The 18304-nt window shown below is 38.6% G+C and overlaps 1 protein-coding gene across 1 annotated transcript; it reads left to right on the top strand.

Moving 5' to 3' along the window:
- The first annotated feature begins 396 nt into the window (after positions 1-396).
- Positions 397-17030, top strand: LOC127881419 (protein SSUH2 homolog). Its single transcript, XM_052429289.1, has 10 exons — positions 397-528; positions 6333-6521; positions 7567-7627; positions 7924-8048; positions 9335-9397; positions 10191-10294; positions 11203-11295; positions 11640-11742; positions 12811-12915; positions 16684-17030. Exons 1-10 carry the CDS (start codon positions 397-399, stop codon positions 16828-16830), a joined length of 1122 nt encoding a protein of 373 aa, XP_052285249.1. The 3' UTR covers positions 16831-17030.
- The last annotated feature ends 1274 nt before the right edge of the window (positions 17031-18304 follow it).

Raw genomic sequence — 18304 nt, 5'->3', positions numbered from 1 at the left:
ATTGATTCCTACATTATTGCTATCCCGGATATTTGTTCCTAAGGTACATTAATTGGATAAAGTGCCAATTTTGTGAATGGAATATACAATTATGATGGTTAGGCATTTGTCACATTTTGTATAGAAATTAAAATACATTTGCAGTAACATTCATATCAGTTTGTATTTAATGTAAGTTTCTTTTCAAAACATGATTATTTCAGCAATAGGCATGTTTCCTGATTTTGAAGATTCATTGTCATGAATTTCCTATGTAACATAGGTACTTTTCCCACATGGATGGAACTTATTAACTTGGATATCTTGGGAAAGCACTGACCCTATAGTATTCATACATTTCTAGCGGGGCTAGGTGATGTTCATGTCCAGTGGCAAGGGCCTACACCGGATACAGACATGGAGGACAATCCCAATGCGGTGCCCACTGCGCCATCTGCACCGCCTCTGGAGAAGATGGACTCAGTGGTGGGGTACTCCAACATTGGGTTTGATGGTGCAATGTTGCAGCCTCCGAGCTATGAGGAGAGTGTGAAAGAACCGCCTAGGAGGGAGCAATAACACGAGTATGAAAAAACGCCCCTTAGTTGGAAAATTGCACTTCTTGTGCTATAAGTTTATTGTTTCTTAATTTTTAGCTCAGCTGTTTTCTGAGAAAACTCGAGGTATTGTCATAGCCAGCTCGTCATGTCTTCCGCCGTCCGCGACGTGCTAAAACCTTGACATTTTGCTCTAAAATCAAAGTGCTTCCACCTATAACTTTGAAACTTCATATGTAGATGCACCTGAGTTCTACATGCCAAACCCCTTGTCACTGTGACCGAGCGTTGGCACCCGTGATGTGGTGCTATTGTTAAAGAATTATAATGCATTTTTATGCCCCATTGAAGAAGAGGGGGTATATTGCTTTGCACGTGTCGGTCGGTCTGTGAGTCTGTCGGTCGGTCCGTCCACCAGGTGGTTTCCGGATTATAACTCAAGAACGCTTGGGCCTAGGATCATGAAACTCCATAGGTACATTGATCATGACTCGCAGATGACCCCTATTGATTTTGAGGTCACTAGGTCAAAGGTCAAGGTCACAGTGACCCGAAATAGTAAAATGATTTTTGAATGATAACTCAAGAACGCATACGCAGCAAACATGGCGAACTCTGAATAATATACATGTAACTGAAGCAACTGGTCTGTTATCCTAAATCTATTATTATCAGTCCAATGAAACATCATCTTTGAGTAAAATAAAGTGGATCAGTAAAAATATTATCAGAATATGAGATTTTTTGTATATTTTGTATATTAAATATTGTGTTAATGTTTAATTTTGTTGATTAATAAAGGCCAGCGGGGCTTATGTCATGGTCCTGTGTCCGTCGTGTGTGCGTCCGTGCGTGCGTGCGTTAACTTTTTCTTTAAACATCTTCTTCTCCTAAACTACTCGTCCAAATCTGATGAAATTTCTCAGGAATGTTCCTGTGGTGAACCTCTTTCAAAATTGGTCAAATTATGCCCCTGGGGTCAAATTTGACCCTGCCCCGGGGGGTCAAAAAATTGAAAATTTGCTTATATAAGGCCTATTTTGTGCAAACTTTATAAATCTTCTTGTCCATAACCATTAGGCCAAGGGCTACCAAATTTGGTATGCATTGACATCTTATAGTCCTCTACCAAGTTTGTTCAAATTATGCCCCTGGGGTCAAATTTGACCCTGCCCCGCGGTGGGTCAAAAAATTAAAAATTTGCTTATATAAGGCCTATTTTGTGCAAACTTTAAAAATCTTCTTGTCCGTAACTATTGGGCCTAGGGCTACCAAATTTGCTATGTAGTGACATCTTATGGTCCTCTACCAAGTTTGTTCAAATTATGCCCCTGGGGTTAAATTTTACCCTGCCCCTGGGGGTCAAACCATTAAAAATTTGCTTATATAAGGCCTATTTGTGCAAACTTTAAAAATCTTCTTGTCCATAACCGTATGGCATAGGGCTACCAAATTTGCCATGTAGTGACATCTTATAGTCCTCTACCAAGCTTGTTCAAATTATGCCCCTGGTGTCAAATTTGACCCTGCCCCGGGGGGTTAAAAAATAGAAAATTTGCTTATATAAGGCCTATTTTGTGCAAACTTTAAAAATCTTCTTGTCCATAACCATTGGGCCTAGGGCTACCAAATTTTGTATGTAGTGACATCTTATAGTCCTCTACCAAGTTTGTTCAAATTATGCCCCTGGGGTCTAATTTGACCCTGCCCCGGGGGTCAAAAAATTGAAAATTCTCTTATATAAGGCCTATTTTGTGTAAACTTTAAAAATCTTCTTGTCCATAACCATTTGGCCAAGTTCTACCAAATTTGGTATGTAGTGACATCTTATAGTCCTCTACCAAGTTTGTTTAAATTATGCCCCTGGGGTCAAATTTGACCCTGCCCCGGGTGGTCAAAAAATTGAAAATTTGCTTATATAAGGCCTATTTTGTGAAAACTTTAAAAATCTTCTCGTCCATAACCATTGGGCCTAGGGCTACCAAATTTGGTATGTAGTGACATCTAATAGTCCTCTACCAAGTTTGTTCAAATTATCTGTCTCTGGGGTCAAATTTGACCCTGCCCTGGGGGGTCAAAAAATCGAAAATTTGCTTATATAAGGCCTATTTTGTGCAAACTTTAAAAATCTTCTTGTCCATAACTGTATGGCATAGGGCTAACAAATTTGGTATGTAATGACATCTTATAGTCCTCTACCAAGTTTGTTCAAATTAAGCCCCTGGGATCAAATTTGACCTTTCCCCAGGGGTCACAAAATTGAACATATGCTTACATTGGGCCCATTTTGTGCAAACTGACCATTTTAAAATTTTTAGCTTATCTATTTTTTGAAAAAAAATTATGAGCTTTTGTCATCAACATGGCGTCGGCGTCCGGTTAAGTTTTGCGTTTAGGTCCTTTTTTCTCAGAAAGTATCAATGCTATTGCATTCAAACTTGGTACACTTACTTACAATCATTAGGGGACAGGGCAGGCAAAGTTAGATAACTCTGGCGTGCATTTTGACTGAATTATGTGCCCTTTTTATACTTAGAAAATTGAAAATTTTGGTTAAGTTTTGCGTTTAGGTCCACTTTTTTCAGAAAGTATCAATGCTATTGCAATCAAACTTGGTACACTTACTTACTATCATGAGGGGACTGGGCAGGCAAAGTTAGATAACTCTTGCGTGCATTTTGACAGAATTATGTGCCCTTTTTATACTTAGAAAATTGAAAATTTTGGTTAAGTTTTGTGTTTAGGTCCATTTTATTCCTTAAGTATCAAAGCTATTGCTTTCATACTTGCAACACTTACTAACTATCATAAGGGGACTGTGCAGGCAAAGTAATGTAACTCTGACTGGCATTTTGACAGAATTATGCGCCCTTTTTATACTTAGAAAATTGAAAATTTGGTTATGTTTTGTGTTTAGGTCCACTTTATTCCTACAGTATCAAAGCTATTGCTTTCATACTTGCAACACTTATTAACTATCGTATGGGGACTGTGCAGGCAAAGTTATGTAACTCTGACTGGCATTTGGACGGAATTAAGGGCCCTTTATACTTTGTGTTTTGGTCCACTTTACCCCTAAAGTATCATAGATATTGCTTTCATACTTGGAACACTCGCAAACTATCATAAGGGTACAGTAAAAGGACAAGTTGCATAACTCTGGATGTCATTTTTACGGAATTATGGCCCTCTTTTGACTTAGTAACTTTGAATATATGGTTAAATTTTGTGTTTTGATCCACTTTACTTCTTAAGTATGAAGGCTATTGCTTTCAAACTTCAAATACTTTTATGCTATCTTGAGGTTACTGTACCTGGCAAGTTGAATTTTACCTTGACCTTTGAATGACCTTGACTCTCAAGGTCAAATTATTAAATTTTGCTAAAATTGCCTTAACTTCTTTATTTATGATTAGATTTGATTGATACTCTGACAAAACTACTCTTACCTGACATACCACAATAGACTCCACCCAAACCATCGCCCGTGCCCCCCCCCCTATATATTTTTCTTTTTAAAGATCATCTCACAAATGACCACCACACCCTCACACTATACCCCCCCCCCACCCCCTCCCCATTTTTTTTAAACGGTTAAAAAACAAAGCTATGTATTTTGATTATTATATGTTTGAAATACCGTCCAACCATCGCACCCAAGAATCCCCCCACCCCCCCTCCCCCCCCACCCCCCACCCCCCCCCCGATTTTTTTTACCTTTTTTCGCATTTTTGGAAGATAATGTAATGAATGTCCACACCCCCACACCATGCACCCCTCTTCACTCCACCCCTCCCTCCTTTGTGATTGAAAATGAGAGTCCCTTCACCTTTAAAAAGAAAATAGATGAGCGGTCTGTACCTGCAAGGCGGTGCTCTTGTCTTAATATAAGTTATGTATTGATCTTAGAAGTCAAATGTGTTACTTAATTAAATACATTTATAAATATAAAGAAATAATCTTTAGATTATCATAATATTCTCAGGCCTGTTGGTCTTAGGGATGTGTGGGTTGATGAGCAATTTCTCCTTTTACCACAATTATTTCTACCCTACCTGATCATTTCCTTCATATTCCATTTTAATTCAATTGACGTCTGCAACCTCTTTCAAATTGGGAATGTCCAAAATGTGTTGTTTGGTAAAGGGTTAAAGCATTTTGATTCCTATGGGTCTTGTGAATCTGTTTCAAATCAAATGCGTAGATTTGACCTTCAGCATCTAAAAATATGTGAAATAGAAATAACGACAATATGTTTTCGAGAGATAAATGTACCTACGTTATAAGCAAAGGACCGGTGCAACAATTCCCGGGCTTTTTTGTCTGTTTAGTTAACACGGTAGTAACTTTTTCCATATATAAAAATGCTCACCCTTCCAACTTTAAGCGCCCAGTGGGACGAGGGATAGAAAGAGAAAGTCACATGCTTGAGTACATGTCAAACCATGCGCATTACACGTTTTTTTCGCAAAGAAAAAACAGTGGAGCGATACAGGGCCATCATGGCCCTCTTGTTAATTTTAATAATCACATTTTATTATTACTTTGACAAAAAAACACTTACCTGAATACCACAATGGATTCCATCCAAACAATACCCCACGCCCCTACCAGAATCCCGTCCCCCCCCCCAACCTCACCCCCCAAAATTAATTTTTTTTAAACATCATCTAATAAATTACCACACCCCACATTATTCCCCCCTCTCACCCCCATCCCCCCTACCCCCCACCCCCCAAAAAAACTTTTTTTAAACATCTAATAAATTACCACACCCCACATTATACCCCCCCCCCCTCTCACTCCCCCCTACCCCCATCCCCCCCCCTTAAACAAGGAAAAAACAATTATTTTGTTTAAACATCTTATAAATTACCACACCCCACATTATACCCCCTCTCACCCCCTACTCCCCCACCCCCCCCCCCAAAAAAAATATAATAATTTTTTATACATCTAATTAATTACCACACCCCACATTATACCCCCCTCTCACTTCCCACCACCCCTACCTCCCCACCCCCCCAATTTTTTTTTAAACATCTAATAAATTACCACACCCCACATTATACCCCCCTCTCATCCCCCCTACCCCCCATCCCCCTCCCCCCCCCCAAAAAAAATAATTTTTTTGTAAACATCTTATAAATAAACACACCCACATTATACCCCCCTCTTACTCCCCCCTACCCCCCACCCTCCCCCAATTTTTTTTAAACATCTAATCAATTACCACACCCCACATTATACCCCCCTCTCACCCCCTACCCCCCTACGCCCCCCCAAAAAAAATGTTTTTGTTTTCTTTTTTATTTTTTAAAAGATCATCTAATAAATTATTGAATATGAAGAATTTCCCCATGATGGCTTACGTTATACTGTCAAGCACTCGAATTGTCGAGCGCTCTGTCCTCTGACAGCTCTTGTTAGGTCACAAGGTCAAAGGTCAAGGTCACAGTGACTCGAAATAATAAAATGGTTTTCGGATGATAACTCAAGAATGCTTACGCCTAGGATCATGAAACTTCATAGGTACATTGATCATGACTGGCAGATGACCCCTATTGATTTTCAGGTCACTAGGTCAAAGGTCAAGGTCAGAGTGACTCGAAATAGTACAATGGTTTCCAGATGATAACTTACATTAGGTCAAAGTTCAAGGTCACAGTGACAAAAAACATATTCACACAATGGCTGCCACTACAACTGACAGCCCATATGGGGGGCATATATGTTTTAAAAACAGCCCTTGTTAATAATAATAATTACAGAAAATGTATGGTGCCCATACTACAGAGTTTAATGTGCTTGTACCACACTTTCACAAAGGGGTCTTTCTCTGCTCTTTTTGTTTGTTTGCCACGGATCGATGAACACGAGGCTCGCCAGGCATTGCTTCAGCACGTTGCAGAAAATTGCTGTTATGGGAAAGGGGCTGCCACTGAACTGACCTTAAATGACCTCATCGCTTCCAGTGCCTTCCATGTAAGTCTTTGCTGCGATTGCTTCTTTATCAATCCACAAATGTAGGAAAAGATTTAGAGGGCATTTTTTTAGAGAGCAATAGATTGACCCAGTAGTTAAACTGTTTTCAGCATCATTTACCTTTGGTTATTTATTCCCATTATTAAACACCTATCTGTCATATTATCTGTACATGTATAATTATGTTTTTAATCTTGCCAGCACTGCAGTTTCATAATTTTCTGTAAAATCATTTATAGTTTTTCACATGAAATTTCAAGGTTTTTAAAAAAAATGCTTTTTTGTGGAGATGTAAACTTTTGGATTTTTTATTTTGGGTAATGACAAGGAGTTTGCGTCGGACATTTTTCCCTGTGTTTGTGTTAAATTTATTGATCTGTCAACCGATGAAATTTATGAAAATGAATGTCCCGCAAATAATAATGATTTAACTTTTTCAGTAAATTTAGGCAGATAATTTCAAGGTCATAATCATGCTTACAGGTCAAAGGAAGTTAAACAGCTTGTTATTGACCTTTCGTATCCCCACAATTATAAAATACCATGCAAAAACAATACCTGATTTTTATTTAATTGCAAAATATTTTTCAGACCTTAATGTGAATCAAATTAGATTTGTGTCGCAATAATTTAATAAAAAAACACACAACAATTTGTGAATATTATATATGGCTTTTTAAACTGTTCAAATCAAATAAACAGTGTTTTCTGAATATATAAAAAACAAAACAAATAATAAACAGTTTTTAGCTTGGTATAAAACAAATGCAATATTCTCATTATTGGCTGAACCGAAAAGTTTGGCCATCATAGTAAACTGGCTACCTGGAAAGTAAGCATTCTACAGGCACAAACTGCATATTTCTGAGTCCAGTATTATGCAGTTTGGGCCTGTATAATGCTTACAGTCCAGCAAGCCAGTTTACTATGGGCGCAAACTGCATATACTGCATATTACTGGACTCAGACCGTTGAGCCCATGGTTAATGTTGAGACTTGCAGTGGCCTAACTGTGGTTACCATTTTCTCTGTTTGTTTGTTTTAGTATACATTGGAGACATTTGGGGAAGCGCGATCCACAGCCTGGGCCTATGAACCTAATACGGGTAAGTATTTGAAAGGCCAGCCGGTGGAGAAGTTGAGAGCTGGACTGCAAATCCAAGGATGGCTTGGGTAATTACTGGTGCAAAAATTGTGTTTTAATGTTTTAATAAGAGAAATTATGTATCAATAGTATAACTATTATTTCTCATGATTTTTTGTATCCATAAGATCACTTTTATATCCGGTAAGAAAAAGTATGTCAACAGGATCACTAGTATTTCGTTTAGATTTGTGTATCAGTAAGATTCCTGGTATTTGACATAAAATGTTTGTATAATCAAGCTCCCTGTTCTCAGAGGTCAGGTGATTGATGGCCCACACAACGGCCCAGCCCCCGGACCCTGGGACATACAGGCCACGCCCCCAGCGGTGTTCCAGGACCAGAAAACATTCATTGAAGTCCCCCACACAGCTTCTGTCAAAGTAAGCCTGCAGTTGCAGTAATATTCTTACCATTTTTAGTCCCCTACCAGTGAAACCGGAGGGGACGTATGGTTTGCGCTCTGTGTGTCTGTCAGTCAGTCAGTCAGTCTTTCAGACTTTTACTGGATCCTGTGATAACTTTAAAAGTTCTTCATATTTTTTCATGAAACCTGAAACATGTACAGATGGCAATATGGACATTATGCATGTCATTTCATTTTGTTCCTACATCAAGAATTCTGGTTGCTATGACAACAAATAGACTAGAAATATTGCTGAAAATGGTTGAGTTTCACTGGTAGGGGACTTTTATTGCTTGGCAATAGTCTTGTTTTGAATGGGTCAAGTATGAAACAAGTTGACAAGTTTCTGCGATAAAATCTTTAATTGGGTCTTCTAAACTTGTGCTATAATTGTCAACTTTTGTATTTAATCATATTTCTTAAGTCATATCATCAAATGAAAATACATCGTACAGAATTAGCTGCATACTTTTGACATTTGTAGCAGACTTTTTAATGATACTTTTAGATACTTTGTCTATCAATGTAATATCATACAAAAACCAGCACTGAACTTGGAAACATAGGTTGGCCATAGGCGGAGGGATATTGTTTTGGTGTCTGCTTTTCCATCCATCCGATGGGTCAAATATATGTGGCCAAAATCGCTCATTTTATGAATACTTTTGCAATATTGAAGATAGCAACTTGATATTTGGCATGCATGTGTATCTCATGGAGCTGCACAATTTGAGTGGTGAAAGGTCAAGGTCATCCTTCAAGGTCAGAGGTCAAATATATGTGGCCCAAATCGCTTATTTTATGAATACTTTTGCAATATTGAAGATAGCAACTTGATATTTGGCATGCATGTGTATCTCATGGAGCTGCACTTTTTGAGTGGTGAAAAGTCAAGGCCATCCTTCAAGGTCAAATATATGGGTCAAAATTGCTCAAGTAATGTCACTTCTGCAACATTGAAGCTAGCAATTTTATATTTGAATGCGTGTGTATCTCATGGAGCTGCACATTTTGAGTGGTGAAGGGTCAAGGTCATCCTTCAAGGTCAAACGTCATATAGGGGGACATTGTGTTTCACAAACGCATCTTGTTAAACAATGATTTTAATTACTGGATATAAGCACGTGCTAATCCTGTACTCGTGGAGCAAATATTGAATAAAACAGTGTAAGCATATACCATAGGCTTAGAAAATTTGTATTTTGTTGGAGGTAAGATAGACAAACTTATCACGTTGAATTATAACTGTTAAATTGTTTCCAGCCATGTCACAACTGTTTAGCCATGGGAAGGATTCGCTGTCACAGATGTTTTGGGCGGGGCAGGGTAAGAAAAATACAAAATCTGTCCGTAACCCATTTATGCCTAGTGGACTCTCCCATCCTTCTAAATTGGATCAATTTATTTCCAAAATAAGGGATGCCTATTATGTTTATTTCAATATTTAGAATATTTCTTACTGAAATTCCTTTAAGCAAACAGCGCAGACCCTGATGAGACGCCACATCATGCGGCATCTCATCTTGGTCTACGCTGTTTGCCAAGGCCTTTTTTCTAGACGCTAGGCATAAATGGGTTAATTGGAAATGTTTGTTAAGTTAAGCTGCCTTCTTGTTGCAAGTATAAATCTTTGATAAAAGAACAAGTACAGCTAACTAATGTAATTTATAAAACCAGTGCTGGAGATCTTAATCAACTTTGCTTTTGAAGCCACATGATAAATCCTATGGATCACACTGCCTTTTTAAAACTGCTTTAACCCTCATTTCACTGTACACATAAGAATGTCTTAGATTGCGTTTTTTTGTGGTCTGACAAACGCGGTTAAATCAAGTTTACTTTACTTAGTTTTTAAGGCTCATTCTAAATGGAAGTTGCACTGTCATTGCTTACGAAACACGTAGTCAGGACAAGCTTACAAAACAATGTGTTATGTTGATGGGACATGTTTATTATTCCTTCACACTAATTGCTTTCAAACATGAATATAATTGAATGCATCTCTTAGTTATCAATCAAATACATTTTGTTTACTTTCATTAGGGGTTATATTTTCAGTTGCATAGAATTATGTTTGGTGGACAGGGGATTTGACCAGCTTGTGTCTTGTGTTTGCCAGGTGCGCTGTACCTGGTGTAACGGTAACGGTCACAAGACTGAGTACCGCAACGGGAAACATGAGAGGGAGCGCTGTCACTGGTGTCATGGGCATGGAAGAAGAAGGTTGCGCTTATTCTTACTAAATAATATGCACTATTGTTTAAATGGAAGATTTTTGTAGACTGCTGTGGTGTAGGGTAAATGGTGTTCCCAATTTACTGTGAGGTCAATTGGTAAAATGCCCTCTTTGAGTCCATTCTTAAGATCACATCCAAAAACACTACGTAAAATGAACTCCTGAGTGTCTTAAAAGCATTTGGTTTTTGATATAATAAAGCTAAAATAAGTAGGTTTGAAAAGAAAGATTTGATAATGGGCCATTTTATTACCTCATGAAAATTTGGAGTTGAAATTTGTGTTATATTTTTTGCCTGTAAAAAGATTACGTCTTTGAAGAAGTATTTTACTGTTTTTTTAGCCCATCGCAATAATGGACAGAGGGGTATACTGATTTCACCATGGACATTTGTCTATTTTTCATCCATTTGTCTTTAGACCGATTCTGACTAGACACTCCTAAACTTTTCAACGTAAAAGTGTTTGGGTTAAGTGTATTGATGACAAACATTATCTAAATCAACAATAGTTTGTGGATTGTTAAACATAGAGTGAAGGAAAAGTCCTATGAACAGATAATAGTTACTTTTTATTTCATCCAATTAACTTGAGACAACAGACGTACAGCCTTATTTACTTGCCTGAAATTTATTAATTATTTGCCTGAAATTTATAATTTTTGTGGACCACATTGTTTTAAACTGTCAGGGTTAGCTCGTTTGGTGGAACACTCATCCAAAATTCCAAGTTAAGTAGTACTGGTTACATGTATGTGCCTGTGGTATTAGTAAACCCTCTGACCTGGCCAGGTAAAGTGTTAGTTGCGCTGAAATGCTGAGGAAACTGCAAAAAGTTCTATAAAAATGAAAACTTGTTTTCCTATGTTACTCACATAATGCTGCTGTTTGTTTAAGTTGTGACACGTGCCATGGTTACGGTATGGTCACTTGTTCAGGATGTCAAGGCCACTGTAACCTCAAGTGTTACATCCGCCTCACCATTATATGGTAGGGTTTTGTTCTGTATTTTGCTTTGCTGTAGGTAGTAAATGTACACTAAGGCACTGCATCTAGGCAGCATCAATTTGTATGTTGTTTTTTTTTTCTTTATAATTTCTGTATATTTTGTTGACCAAACTTAGGAATATTCCCATGAAGGTCTTTTATCAGGTTGTTAATTTGGACCAAAAAAAGGAGCCAGTTTCTTTGAGAAGATGTCCATGGACAAGCAAACAGTTTTTATATATCAGGGGAATAACAACTCTTCTTTTAAAGTTCTAAAGTTTTATAGTTCAAACAAATAAAAAATCTCTCTGCGAGCAAATTTAATGTTTTTGTGTTGCTATTTGTAGGACTAACCACATTGAAGATCACATTGTTGAGCGTACCATGCTGCCAGACCATCTGATTCGTACAGTCAGCGGCCAAGTGGCATTTTCAGAGACGCAACCAAGGGTAAATGCACACTTTTGTTTAATATTTTGTTAAAGGGAAGTCAGGGTGTCGGAACATTCTAATGGTTTCTTTACGTGACATCTCTTCCTGGAAAACTGTCTTCATAAACAGGGATTTAATTAATGAATCATTTTTTAACTTTATTCATTCATTGCTCAATTTAGAATTGATTTTAAACTTTATCTTATATCAGGTTGTAAAGGCCCTATGACCATCATGCCAAACATGATTCCTATAGCTTATTTTACGTAATTGTATTATTATTTTTATGTTTGTCTATTGAGTGATGTATAGTTATGAACTAGTAATATACTAAAAAATATTTCAATACGGATGAAAAATTATGAGTTTGTTGGAGATTAAACTAGGCTGCTTAGCCCGTTAACCATTTACTCGCAGGCTGTTCTGGTTTTTCTGCTGTTTGCACATAGCCATTTTCACTTTGCTTCTTATGGGGGAAAGGGTTAATTATGCCCACATGGTAATTTTACAATAACACTTTGAGACTTATACATAAAGCATATTGAGACACTTTTGAAATTGACTTTAACCCATTTATGCCTAGCGTCTAGAAAAAAGGCCTTGGCAAACAGCTTAGACCCAAATGAGACGCCGCATGATGCAGCGTCTCATCAGGGTCTGCGCTATTTGCTTAAACGAATTTCTGTAAATATAGAAATAAGTATACTAGACATCCCTAATTTTGGAAATAAATTGACCCAATTTAGAAGGATGGGAGAGTCCACTAGGCATAAATTGGTTAAAGTGACTAAACCAGGTACTTTGGGAGTTTGATACTGGTCAACAATGTTATTTCAGTTAGTTCTATTTAATATCAATAGTATCTTGGTTTAATGTATTTGCAAAAAAAATCATTTTGCAATGTGTGACTTAGAAGCTTAAAATTATAATTAAAACATAAATTTATGTTGGCAGTGCTCTTTGTATGATTTGGGCTGTGTTCTATGTATTTGTCTGCAGTGCTCTATATATTATTTCTGCAGTTTTCTATGTATTATTTCTGCAGTGATACATGTATTTTCTCCCACTGTTGTATGTCCATTCAAGGTGTGGCCAGTGAATCATTTTCCAGATGGTGAGATAAACAACGCGTCGAACAGACTGGTGGCCCAACACGCCTCTGCCTTTCCCTCTGAGAGGATACTCATGCAGGTATTTGTACAGGTGCAGATGTGACTTTGTAACATGGGGCGGGGGGGATAATCATGCAGGTACTCTAGAGGTGCAGATGTGACTTTGTAACGTTGGGGGGGGGATACTCATACAGTTACTCTACATGAGCAGATCGGACTTTGTAACAGGGCGGATACAGGTACTCTACAGGACTGGTGCTGATTGAACTTTGTAACGGGGGGGGGGGGGGTAGATACTCATGCAGGAGGTACTCTACAGTTGCAGGTGAGACTTTGTAACAGGGGGGGGATACTCATGCAGGGACTCTACAGGTGCAGACTGGATTTTGTAACAGGGGGGAGATACTTATACAGGTACTCTACATGTGCAGATTGGACTTTGCAACAGGGGGGGTACTCATGCAGGTACTGTACAGTTGCAGATGGGACCTTGTAACAGGGGGGGGGGGGATACTCATGCAGGTACTGTACAGTTGCAGATGGGACCTTGTAACAGGGGGGGATACTCATGCAGGTACTCAACAGGTACTGATTGGACTTTGAAACAGAGGGGGATACTCATGCATGTACTCTACAGGTGCAGATTGGACTTTGTTACATGGGGGGGGGTACTCATGCAGGTACTTAAATGGTGCTGATGGGACTTTGTTACAGGGGGTATACTCATACAGGTTCTCTACAGGTGCAGATGGGACTTTGTAACAGGGGGGGGGATACTCATGCAGGTACTCTACATGTGCAGATGGGACTTTGTTACAGGGGGTGATACTCATGCAGGTACTCTAATGGTGCTGATGGAACTTTGTAACAAGGGGTGATACTCATGCAGGTATTCAACAGTTGAAGATAGGACTTTGTAACAGGGGGTATACTCATGCAGGTACTCTACAAGTGCAGATAGGACTTTGTAACAGGGGGGATACTCATGCAGATACTCTACAGGTGCAGATTGGACTTTGTTACAGTGGGGTGGGGGTGATACTTAGGTAGGGACTCTACAGGTGCATATGGGACTTTATTACAGGGGGTGATACTCATGCAAGTACTCTAATGGTGCTGATGGAGCTTTGTAACAGGGGGTGATACTCAGGTAGGGACTCTACAGTTGCAGATGGGACTTTGTTACAGTGGGGGGGAGGATACTCATGCAGGTATTCAACAGTTGCAAATAGGACTTTGTTACAGGGGGGATACTCATGCAGGTACTCTACAAGTGCAAATAGGACTTTGTTACAGGGGGGATACTCATGCAGGTACTCTACAGGTGCAGATGGGACTTTGTTACAGGGGGTGATACTCATGCAGGTACTCTAATGGTGCTGATGGAACTTTGTAACAAGGGGTGATACTCATGCAGGTATTAAATAGTTGCAGATAGGACTTTGTAACAGGGGGTATACTCATGCAGGTTCTCTACAAGTGCAGATAGGACTTTGTAACAGGGGGGATACTCATGCAGATACTCTACAGGTGCAGATTGGACTTTGTTACAGTGGGGTGGGGGTGATACTCAGGTAGGTACTCTACAGGTGCAGATGGGACTTTGTTACAGGGGGTGATACTCATGCAAGTAATCTAATGGTGCTGATGGAGCTTTGTAACAGGGGGTGATACTCAGGTAGGGACTCTACAGTTGCAGATGGGACTTTGTTACAGGGGGGATACTCATGCAGGTACTCTACAAGTGCAAATAGGACTTTGTTACAGGGGGGGATACTCATGCAGGTACTCTACAAGTGCAAATAGGACTTTGTTACAGGGGGGGATACTCATGCAGGTACTCTACAAGTGCAAATAGGACTTTGTTACAGGGGGGATACTCATGCAGGTACTCTACAAGTGCAAATAGGACTTTGTTACAGGGGGGGATACTCATGCAGGTACTCTACAAGTGCAAATAGGACTTTGTTACAGGGGGGATACTCATGCAGGTACTCTACAAGTGCAAATAGGACTTTGTTACAGGGGGGATACTCATGCAGGTACTCTACAAGTGCAAATAGGACTTTGTTACAGGGGGTGATACTCATGCAGGTACTTTACAAGTGCAAATAGGACTTTGTTACAGGGGGGATACTCATGTAGGTACTCTACAAGTGCAAATAGGACTTTGTTACAGGGGGGATACTCATGCAGGTACTCTACAAGTGCAAATAGGACTTTGTTACAGGGGGGATACTCATGTAGGTACTCTACAAGTGCAAATAGGACTTTGTTACAGGGGGATACTCATGCAGGTACTCTACAAGCGCAAATAGGACTTTGTTACAGGGGGGATACTCATGCAGGTACTCTACAAGTGCAAATAGGACTTTGTTACAGGGGGGATACTCATGCAGGTACTCTACAAGTGCAAATAGGACTTTGTTACAGGGGGGATACTCATGCAGGTACTCTACAGGTGCAGATGGGACTTTGTAACAGGTGGTCCGAAAATTGGACAGGAATGTTGACATTGGTTTTGTAAATTTTCTTAGTAAATATGTTTAATGAAGTGAAAAAAAAAATATTATGTGAAGGTGTTCCTTTGAAGCTCCTGTCCACTGTAAATAAGTATTATAAAATATCTTTGGTTCTAATGAAAGAAAACATTGTTTGTATGAAATGAATTTAATTGTGTTCAAAAGTGCTTGGTTCAAATGGAATAGTAACTTTACTGTACTCATGGTACAAACATAGTGTGCTGACTTCATACTTCACAACTTAATTCCAGAATCATCACATGCTATAACCTGTTTATAAACTACAGTCGAAACAGATGGCTCGAACTCGTCGGGACTGGCAACAAAAGTTCGAGCCATCCAGAATTCGAGCCATCCGATTTCTAATCAACTTTTGTTTTCAAACAAGTCTGCAGTACATTTTCACATCCAGTTGTAGAGTACACATATTGCTTAAACTCAGTACTACTTCGTACTACTTTCTTCTTTTGAATTAATAATAACCAAATATATATTTAATACTTTTATTTACCAATATTTTAAAACAGTAACAAATGCAATCAAACAAATACCATATAGTAAATTATATCAGAATGTTTTAACGAAGCACATTTTTGGTAACACAGAGAACTCCGGAACAAAACATGCATCAGCACTATATACACATCATTTACATATGAGACAGTACTACATTTATTGATTTATTTATATTTTTTTTGAAGAATATCATTATGTCAGTCTGTGTTGCGTTCCTTAGCTGTCGTGGAGAAGCTATTACATTCAGTTGAGAGTGAACATGTTGTGAGTTTTCGCACTCCTCGAGATAATTTCTGATTACATTGATACAAAATGTCATATTTTACTCAAATCAGTTAACGATTAAGTCGATGACATGTTTGCAACTGGTGTTAAATCAATTATTGAGTGCCTTTGATCAAGGGGTCCTAATCGATTAACAGTTTATGCGACCCGAAGCGAGTTTGAGCCATCCGAACAAAAGAACGTGTGCAAATTGTCACTGGGACTGTGAAAACAGTTCGAGCCATCTGATAATTTGAGCCTCGCAAATTCAAGTCATCTGACAAAATTGTATATGATTATATAGCAATAAAAATCGGTGCTTTGATGAGAGTTCGGGCTCACCGGAAATTCGAACCAAGCGAGTTCGAGCCATTGGGTTTCAACTGTATATGATAAAGACCAATGTGGGAATTTGTTGTTACATTGATCAGATTTCCTATAGAAAATTTTATAGTAAAGTTTGAAATGTATAATCATTTGTGGACTATTGCTTTTGGACTGACCTACATTTCAACACTTTACAGTTTTATATGTTCCCATTTCAGCGCCATCAAGTGAGGATCATCCCTGTGACGCAGGCCTTGTACAAGTGGAAGGGGGCAGACAGCGATTTCTTTGTGTACGGGTTCGAGAAGAAAGTCTACGCCCCAAATTACCCGCAACAGTGCTGCTGCGGCTGCTCCATTCTCTAAACATGCCAAACAGTTTGTTGTGCTTTACTGGCAGTCAGAGTGTGGTTGATTACTAGAAATGTCCTGTAGCCTTGTTTGTCCCTATGGAAAATGTGCCGTAAAAGGGACCATCACATGACTGAAATTGTGGAATAATTTGACTTGTCTGTTTAAAAAACATGTGAACACCTGCTGCAGGTGGGCAGGCTGCGTCAAGGAAAATGGCCGTGTCCACTAAAATAAAAAGATATCAATATATATAAAAAAATAATTGCATCATCTTGAAACTTTGTGATAATGTTTGTAGGCATTATATCATGGGCAATTAGATAACCCGCCAGATCGAATGAAGCACTTTAGCATTATGGTCCTTGAATATAAAAATTATCAAAATTAATTTGTCCGCTCCTCTACTCAAATAGTTGTAATCATATATTTAAACTTGATTACAATGTTTATGAGCATAATATCTCAACCAAGTTTAATAACAGCCCGATTTCCTTAAACACTTTTGAATAATTTCCCTTGAATTATCTTAAATTGCCAACATACTATTGTCTGCTTTCTAATAAGTGATGTCCGTTCATCAGTTTCAGTTTGCATTAACCAATCTTAAAGGAACTTACTTTCTAAGCTTGAATATAGACCACCTAGCTTGGTATGGAATTTGGGGCTCATCAGGTCAAGGTTAAGGTCATTGTTTATAAGAATAGACAAATGGTGTCTGCTCACTAACTTCAGTTGGTGTGGAGTAATTACATTCAAATGGAGACCTAGCTTGGATTGCATTGGGCCAGTATGGCCAAGGTCACTGTGACTAAAAATATATATACTGTTTCCTCACAATATCTTTAGTTTGGAACAAAGGTGTTACAAGGGAATGTGAGTGTAGATAGCTTACCTGCAGACCTTGGTTGGGAATGCATTTTGGGTAGGTCAGATTAAGGTCACTGTTACTAGAAAAAAGAAAATCTGTTTCAGGTAAATAACTCTGGTTTGGATGGAGGTATTGCAATGATATTTTGTGCATGAGTTGCTTATACCAGTATGTATACATGTACCTAGTTTGGGAGTTAGCTATGAGAAAAAAAGGGTCTAGGCCATTGTTGAAATGGATGGATATATTGCGCTGAAATATTGTGTGTAGGTTGCTTACCTGCAGATTTAACTAGAGCTTGAATAATTATTTCATTTAAATTCAATTAATATATGTATCCAATGTTCAAGATCTGGTTTCATGGCATTGCCTCTTGTTTTTTGTCGTCTCCAATATTTTCTGTGCCTTGATTTGTCCAACAGATTAATACATTTTTCACAGATCAATGATACCAGGCCTTTAAATATGCGTAGTTTGTGACAAGTGGTAAGATTCTCAAAATTGAAAATAAGGTCAAGAACTAGGAGAGTTTATCAATTTTAAATGTATTATGAATATTGCCGGGCCAAGTGTGAGGTTGAGCGCTCTATAACCAGGTTTAAACCCCCAATGCTTTGC

This window comes from Dreissena polymorpha, chromosome 5, assembly GCF_020536995.1.
Source record: "Dreissena polymorpha isolate Duluth1 chromosome 5, UMN_Dpol_1.0, whole genome shotgun sequence".
In the NCBI taxonomy this organism is placed as follows: Eukaryota; Metazoa; Mollusca; class Bivalvia; order Myida; family Dreissenidae; genus Dreissena; species Dreissena polymorpha.
This window is presented reverse-complemented; position numbering and strand designations above follow the sequence as displayed.

Coding starts and splice junctions, on each gene's coding strand:
- LOC127881419 (XM_052429289.1), top strand. CDS start 397: ATGGAGGACAATCCCAATGCGGTGCCCACTGCGCCATCTGCACCGCCT. Junction 9,398..10,190: donor GATGTTTTGGGCGGGGCAGG/GTAAGAAAAATA, acceptor TGTGTTTGCCAG/GTGCGCTGTACCTGGTGTAA. Junction 10,295..11,202: donor CATGGGCATGGAAGAAGAAG/GTTGCGCTTATT, acceptor TGTTTGTTTAAG/TTGTGACACGTGCCATGGTT.